This window comes from Juglans microcarpa x Juglans regia, chromosome 1D (genome assembly GCF_004785595.1).
Source record: "Juglans microcarpa x Juglans regia isolate MS1-56 chromosome 1D, Jm3101_v1.0, whole genome shotgun sequence".
In the NCBI taxonomy this organism is placed as follows: domain Eukaryota; kingdom Viridiplantae; phylum Streptophyta; class Magnoliopsida; order Fagales; family Juglandaceae; genus Juglans; species Juglans microcarpa x Juglans regia.
Genome location: NC_054594.1, coordinates 2108526 through 2117426, shown reverse-complemented (window position 1 = coordinate 2117426; position 8901 = coordinate 2108526). Strand labels below are relative to the sequence as shown.

At 32.4% G+C, this 8901-nt stretch overlaps 1 protein-coding gene across 1 annotated transcript; it reads right to left on the bottom strand.

Moving 5' to 3' along the window:
* Positions 1-1608: 1608 nt before the first annotated feature.
* On the bottom strand, positions 1609-5986 carry LOC121249758 (nodulation protein H). The gene is made up of 6 exons (XM_041148552.1): positions 5635-5986; positions 4661-4896; positions 4320-4578; positions 2608-2787; positions 2348-2503; positions 1609-2090 (listed from the first exon to the last, which is right to left on the bottom strand). Exons 1-6 carry the CDS (start codon positions 5662-5664, stop codon positions 1923-1925), a joined length of 1029 nt encoding a protein of 342 aa, XP_041004486.1. The 5' UTR covers positions 5665-5986; the 3' UTR covers positions 1609-1922.
* Positions 5987-8901: the final 2915 nt, after the last annotated feature.

Sequence of the window (8901 nt, the reverse complement as noted above, 5' to 3'; positions counted from 1 at the left end):
CTCTCTCTCAACCCCCCAACTATTTAAAATGGTATTGAAAAAGACTTGAGAGCGTGGTTGGCTTCTCAAATGCAGAGCAGTAATTTAATATATATACATGATTTGTGCACTAAGAACAAAGAGAATTGGATTGTCTGTTGTGTCATGGATGTAGTGCACATGTCATTTGTTTTTTGTTTTTCGTTTTTTAATGAAAATGTTTGGGCAGTTGTTTGTGTACGGTTTTAGTTCTCTTTTCTTTTTTGTTATTTAATGGTAACATTGGAGCAGTTATTTGTATATTACTTCACAAACCTTCCACTTCGGCGGTATCTTAATCTCACAAGTAATGCAATTCATTATCTCAATTCTCATCATCCTGTCATCATCTCATGATATGACATTAGATAATTGAAAACTATTTATTATATTTCACTTGTGAACCTATCATCTAATGCCACATCATGAAATAATGAGAGGATAATAAGAAAATAAATAATAAATAGATTTTTTTTTCAAAGTACTTACTTGTCTGTTAGAGTGATGTTCACCTGCAGATTTCCTTAGTTGTTTATGTTCTTTGCTTGTTCTTTTCTTTTTGGTCACTATTGTTCATCTTTTATTCTTTGGGACAAAAAGTAGGCCATATAAGTTGGACGCTTCATGTGGCTTTTAGCAGTTTGATCTTTCTATAACGTGATATACACTACTTAAAGCAATCCCCACGCGCTTTGACAGTTAAAGAGTATGGAATTATGGATTCAGATCTCCTAGAGTTCTTCTCCGAGTTCTAAAGGTTACCTTAGAGTGGGAGGAATATATACATATCAAATAAGTTTTTTCTAAAACACGAGGTATTTTAGTCATTTTGTATTATTTTAGTAAGTGAAATGACCAAAATACCCAGTATAAAGTGATACTCAAAATATGTAAATGAAGTTTTATTTTAGGAAGGTTCACTATTTGCTAGTGATATTCAAATTATGTATCCAATCTTAACTCGTCTTAATTCATCTCATTTCATCTAATTATTACAATTTTTTCAAATTCTCACACTAAAAAAATAAACAATTCAACTTTTTCAAATTCCAAAACGAAAATAATATTAAAAAAATATATTCTAACAATATTTTATTCAACTTTTAATTTTAATATAAACTCATTTTATCTTATCTGTAAAAACAAACGAAGTCTTAGTTATCTTCTTCTGGGCAGCAATTACACTACTCTTCGTCTTTGCAAGAATAGGACAAAAATTTGATGCATAACTATCAGAAACTCCTCTTAACTCGGGAATTACTGAAAAGTTGTAGGTTTCTAAATTGATATGGCCTACAATGGTCTAAAGTGCTACAAAGTAAAGAACAAAGCAAATCAAGTCATTGTCAACAAGCAAGATGAACACGAGTCTGTTACGCGGTTCAACCAATAATGCCTACATCAACAGTTATTTACAACCTTTGGAGGATCGTATTCTAACCATCAAGACCTCACCGAGTCTTTCTTACTCCACTCTTCCAACTTTTCCATGTTTTCAAACGGAGAGAGCACACGCATATGGTTCTTTGTAACTACCATGCAATGCAATGAAACTGAGCCACGCAGCACAAGCCATAAAACCCATGGTTATTTGTGCTTAAAACAACGCTGATTTGTATCACATTGATTGGCTACATATACACGATGTCTATTTTACTAGCAAGAAAATGAAGGAAAAGGCTCATCAACGGATTGCTGATTGAGGCTTTGGGAAGAAAAAACCATCAAGAAAATGACGGAAAAGAAAAAAGGCTCATCAACAGATTGTTGACTCTAATTGGAAGAAAAAACCATCAAAAAGCCTAAGCCAAAATTTTTCAAGAGGCCGGTATCCTGTCAGCTTCCTTTTCTAAGAATAGGTTAATTTGGTATATACACCGGTCAGAGTTTTCGGCAGATTTTGTCTAATACTCTGAACGGAGAAAACTCTCATAAGCTGTTCCAGTAAGTGTCTTGTTAACGTCCTCCCAGTTCCTAATGTGATCCGACAGGGGCCCCTTGTGTATTTTGATTTGCCGGCTTGTCAATTCCATCTTTGGAAGCTTTAAAAAATCTTGAACATTGTCTAGTTTCTGCAAGAAACATGGAGAATAAGGACCACCAAGAAGAGGCACACTGCAGAGATGTTTACACTATCTCAGATGATTGAGATAAATTGTGTGGGAGGGGAGGAAAAAAGAAGGGGGCGGGGGGAGAAGCGGGTGATAGTGGGAATGTTAACTGATGAGAGCATGTAAAAAATGTATAGGATCATGATATTAGTATGATAAGTTATGAGATGATTGGATCATATGAGAACTTCTATTAAAAATCATAAATAAGCCCTTACAGTGTGGTTCATGATAATATCTTCATAGTAAAGAATGATGTGCCGAGTATTATTAAAGTACTCCAAAACTTTGGCTCTTGTCACCTCCATATCCTTCAGGTCTGTAATCAACGAGGTGCAGTTTATAAAAGGCTTGTACTTTGAAAGGATATTGGCCTACATCAAATAAAAAGCTATTAGTTCAAAATCATGCATGTGTGTGTGTGTGTGTGTGTGTGTGTGTGTGAGAGAGAGAGAGAGAGAGAGAGAGAGAGAGCGACCTCTTCGTGTGTATGCACATGTGACTTGTGAGTTCCATTCAATAGCTTAGCATATCGATCATAGGAATTGGCAAGCACTGAAACCATCCGACCCAATAAATTTCTTCGGAAGAGAAATATTGCAGAAACGCCCTTACGATTGAAGTATTCTGCAATTTCTTTATGGTGCTCCATTAATCCCTGTATGTACAATGCAAAGAAATATTGGCTCTTCCACCACAGTCACAACGAAAAACAAACACAAAAACTTGATACTAAGCATTCATATGGACACAAAATATATGCTCCCGTGATGTATATTGATAAAATGATTAAATTTACATGATGGTAATCATTTTTCCAAATTAAGTATGGATTTGCACAAACATACAGCTAAAGGGTGTAAAGATATTTGAATCTTCCCATTATGATTTGTAAGACCCTACGTGAATGATTAAACTAGGAAAAAATTCTCTTGCAGGGAAAAAAAATAAGTAAAGATATTTTTGTCATCTCTTTGTGCTTTGTAGGGCACTACCACCAAATTACTAGCCCCATCAGAGTTGCTTCACTTTTTCTTTTATGCCATGTACACGTCCAATTTTACTAGTTCTTTTAAAGAAAAACCACATACTAAGCTTCCAGCGTTTCTAATTGTTCTCCAAAACCTTGCATATGTGGCTAGATATGGCTAAAAAACAGTAGGCATATTAGAGATCTAGCTAAGAGAGAAATCTCCGGAACTGAAGAGTAGAACCACTCTACCCCCTCCTAACTAAATCTCTACCTACACACGTCAGTAGCAAAAAAACCAATATAAGATTTGACAACAAACTGAACCCACAAAATTGGCAAGCATCTGAAAGAAAGAAAAAATAGCAAGGTTGTGTAAACATAACAGATGCAAGAATTCTACTTCATAATTACTTATAAAAAAAAAATTAAAAAAAAAAAAAAAAAAGAATTCTACTTCATAATACTAGAAGCAATTTCACCTCATTCAATCATTTAAATACACGGCCTTCACAAAATATTTACAAAGAAATCATGACCAATTAATCTGTTCCCTTAAATACAAGTGATATGCAAAAATCCGACCTTGCTGCAACCAATTGAAACCCATATAAGTTGTCAGAGACTTGAAAAATCTGTTGCTAATAATGCCCCTGGGCTATAAACCAGGTGCTAAACGGAGCAGTTTAGTGGAGGAAATGCTACAGATAATGCTATATTGGACTATTTGCATCCCAGAGATAGACCTAATCAGACAGTTACATGATTGCAATCTTTAGGGCACATACATAGTTAAACCGAAGTATTAAGCTAAGAAATGAGTTTGGCTCGGAAAGTCTTGGGGAGAAGTAGATTATCTGCCCTATTACCTAATGGTCAAGTGCATAAATAGAAACAAAAGTAACACATCGATCATTGGAGAGAAACTGTTGATAAGAGTTCATTAAAAGTAGAGAAGACATCATCCACTGAAATTGAAATGCTTAATAAATTGACAAATTAATTTGACACGAGTAACCTAGCGGCTGTTCTCACAATTGGACCAATGATAATACTTCCACTTACCCATGAGCTGTAACTAGTAAACGGTGGAGTGATTCATTCTCATGGTCTAACATTGAATCAATGGTCAAGAGCCACAAAATTGTGCTAATTGCCACCTATTACAGAACTTGATAAAAGAGAAGCGATTATCAACACAGATTCAAACACATTAATACCTGATTAAGCATCCACTTGAAGCCCACTGCTGCAGTGCATTGATTTCTGGAAGCACTACTGAACCAATCCAAGTTGTATACTCTATCAAGATTCTGTACAATGGAAGAAATATTTTTCCTCCTATCCTTAACAGAGAATATCTCCCCATTGGAGCTTACATTAACATGACTATTTAATAGGGTCTCAAACCACCCACTTCCCGACCTCTGCATTGACAAGATGGCAAAGAATTGTACAGGATTATGCTCACACTCAGCCCTGGTTACAATGTAAAAAAAAATGAAATTAGCCCATCTGAATGAACTCCCAACATAATCCTTTGACAGAAGTTCTGAATTACCTGCTATAAGTTTCAGGTTTTGGGAAATGAGTGTAATGAATTTCGGATAGCTCAATGCCATTGTCATGGCAAGGCCTTTCAATAACTTGAAGGTTCCGAAATTTAGTCTTGGTGTGGGTGCTTATCCCCTTTAGACAGATTGAGTAGATATAAACGCCAAAGACCATTGCAAACACTAAGATTACCATCCTTGATAACATTGGAGATCTCTTTGGAGGCTTTAGTACGAGAGTATCCTGTGACCCACAGAGAAAATAAAAACCAAAATTAAATTAAACATTTTGCAACGGGGGATTGTAAGAAATGGTGTGATATTTATATCATTAGATTTTAAGCATGTGTTGAGAGAGAGAGAGAGAGACAGACAGAGAGAGGAAAAAGCAAGCTGGTTACAGTACCCTAACTAGATCACAGAACCACTAGATTTCTAGTGTATAAAATGTTTTCAAATCACGGCACATATATCACAGAACCACTAGATTTCAGCTAAACCAACTACAGAGAAAGGGCCACTTGGTGGATATAGGAATAAAACATATTTTATACTGGTAGAGATAGATAAGCCATAAAAGCAAGACAAAATTTTTATGCAGCTGAAACCCAGAGCGGAACATGAAGAGGAATTACCAAGCATTCTTCATAAACCCATCTATATCTTTCTTCAATACCCATCAATCATCATAATGAAATTTACTTTATTTTTTCTATAGCAAGATTTATATCCAAGTCAAAGTAAGGAAAATAAAAAATAACAAAGACAGAAGAGAAAGAGGGAAAGAGAAAACGAAGATCATTATCCTCTAAGACCAACAGGAAATTGTTCCATACCCATTTCACAAAAATAAAAAATTTCCACCAAACAATTTCAAAATAAAAAGTCCGCTCCTCTATTTTAAACAAAAAGTCGAATTCAAAAGGTAATGCAAGGAACAGATAATAATTAAGAAGAAGATGACTGAGTGAGCCAGGGGCACCTTGTTGAAGAAACACATTTCTTCCGCCATTGCTTTCTCAGAGAAGAAGAGAAAACAGAGAAAGAGGGTCTTCGAAGCGAAAGGCAGACCTCAGATTGCGCAGCTCATGACGCACCCTTCCCTTTCTTTCACCAAGCTGCCAAGTCCTTCGATCAGAGAGAGAGAGAGAGAGAGAGAGAGAGAGACTGCAAAAGAAGCCAAAAAGAAATGTACTACTCCTGGAACGGAGCGAACTTTTGCCTCGCGGAAAACAAAGCCATTAAACGATTTTCCCGAGACGAACAGGGAGGGTTTCCATGTTTGCCTCCATCGCTCTAGAATTTTACTAAACGCGAAACATTATTTAAAATTTATTACGTCTGTGCATTAAATTAATGGGGCGGCTACTATGCCGCCCCATTTTGACCGCTGGGCGGTATGCCCAGTGTAAATTTTTTTTTTTTTTTTTTTTTCTTTTCACATTTTTTTAACATATTTAAATATATTTAAAAATAAAAAAAATACATCAATACACTTAAAATCACTTCCTTAACCACTAAATAAAAATAAAATAAAATAAAAAAATAAATTTTAATTAGAAGTCAAATAAAAATATCAAATTAAGAAGATAAAGTAGACTTTCTCTAAATTAATATATAGTCCAAGACTCCGACCTCGGAAACTCTGTAGAACAGCAAGACCTGAGGCGTGTGAAGAGGAAAAAGAGAAAGTAGGATGAGGGCACTCCTCCTTAGACTTTGACTTCTGTTAGATTACGATGCAATTATTTTGAATTTTTTATTTACCGTGGAATTATTTGAGGTTGTTGAACAAAGAGTTCATCGCTCATTGTTTAACTAATAAGATTTACTACTTGTTTTGAAAAGATTTTCATCAATTCTTATCTTATCTTATTTTATTCTCAAATATCATTCAAATATAAATACTTTCAAATTAATCATTACAATTTTTTTAAACTTTTAAATACAAAAATAAAAAATAATTCAATTTTTTTAAATCTCTAAACAAAAATTATATTAAAAAATTATATTCTAACAATATTTTTAACTTTATAATATTTTTTATTTAACTTTTTCTCTCTCATTTCTCAAAATCCCATAAAACAATTCAAATTATCTCATTACTATTCACAAATTATCTTATTACTATTTACAAAATTCTCATATCATCTCATAACTCACCAAACTTATCCTTATTCTATTTAACAGTCTTAGATTACACACGGACAAAGTATAAATTTTTTTTTTTTTTTCTCTAAGCATGTAGCATTAGGTTGCTGAGTGGAAGTTTTCATCTCATTAAAATAAAAAATAAAAAAATAATTGAAAAATAATAATTTTGCTAAAAAATTATATAAATTTATGTAATAGTTATATATATGTTTAATGTTACCACCATCACTTTTGCTTTCATCCTCTCATAATCTCTTAATGCAGCATTTAATTATTGAAAAATTTTACTAATTAGCAGTCCTAAATAATATACATATTTTTATCTTTTATCTTTTTATTTTTATTATATGCTGTAGGACTGTTAAATATAACAACTTTTAATTATTAAAAATTATTTATTATATTTTACTTGTCAGTTAATCATTTAATGTCATAAATAGAACTTTTTAAGTGGGTTCCAAATTGAATTAAAAATAGCACAATGCTATATCCACGGATGGTTTACCCGGGATTTTCACCTACTAGTTTAATTCTGATTTTAATTATTCATGCAATAGTGCAACTTTATTGCGTTTTGCCATCATGAATATAACAAATCATATCAAAGTTAATTTTTTTTTTTTTTTGCCCTCATCTATCGAACATTATTTTTGCTCTCAATTTAACCAATTATTTTTTAATTGATTACGTTTGGTTTTACCTTAAGTGAAGGAAGTTTTTCTTTCTATTTTTTTCTTTAGGAGTGGTTTAGATTCAGAGATGAGTTGAAATGGTTTGTGAATAATAGAATAAAAATTGAGTTATTTATTATATTTTGTGTGAGAATTTGAAAAAATTATTTTGAAATTTAAAAAAGTTAAATTGTTTATTATATTTTGTATGGACATTTGAAAAAGTTGTAATGATGAGATAAGATTAGTTGAGATAAATTAAGATGAGTTTTCAAATTTTCTCCATATTGCTAGTTGAAATATATAGCAAATTAGCCATGTTTAAGCTAGCGTATAGGAATTGTTGCAAGTAGTTCAACTGTTTTCAACGGACCATGATATTTTCACTTCATATATATAAAAATGGAGATCTAGGATTTATTTAACATAAAATGTGAGATATTAAATGCTCATATATTACACTAAGTGTAAACCATATCCATTTTGAATTAAATCAAAACCATTTTTGTTGATTTTTTAACGATCTCAAGTGCACATTAAAAGAGTTTATTGCAACGAAAAAAGAAAAAAGTGCCAAAAATGTTAGTGAAGATACAATATTAATTTGATGTTGGTATTCTTTATTTAGATCATGTGATATTTTAGTGATAGAGATTTTGTTTTTTGGAAAATTTGCAAGCCTCATTTATAGATTGCATGCATGGGACTTGATCATTTATGGTCTGCCCCAATCTCACTAATTAAAAACATAGTGATACAAAATTCATCAAGGAATAATGATTATAAATATCATGTCTTTAACATTATATCCATATATAGAGTGGGGTTTGAAATTCATAATCACTATCAAGGTCCTTTGAATCTGATGATATAAAACATGATCTCTAAATAAGAGAGTCAGGTACCAAACCGGCCCCCCGCATATAAAAAAAAAAAAAAAAGAAGAAATTCATAATCACTCATGATCTACTAGAATTATATCATGACATCGTACATGAACTTAATTACTATTCAAGGGCGGACTTATAGCCAAGCTCTCAAAGAAATTTTGGTAATTAATTATGTCACATATACAAGTTGATCCCAGAAGATTGAATAATATTACAAATGTACACAAACTTCTCTGGCTCTGATATACTTTGCGCGTGCCATTGTCTTGGTCATACGATCGAAGAGTACGTACTGCGGTCGCTTTCCGATCGAAGAATAATAATATATTACGTACAAATGTAGATAATGACCTAGAAAATAATAGGACAATAATGATTATATCCAGACGGCCGTCCTAAAAATTAAATTAGAATAAGTCGTAAAATACGTGAGGGTCATTTAAAAAAAAGATAAAGTTTGTTATTAAAAAATTAAACTTTTTTATGTATATTTTATATTTATTTATTTTTTAAAAACAAATTATATAATATTTA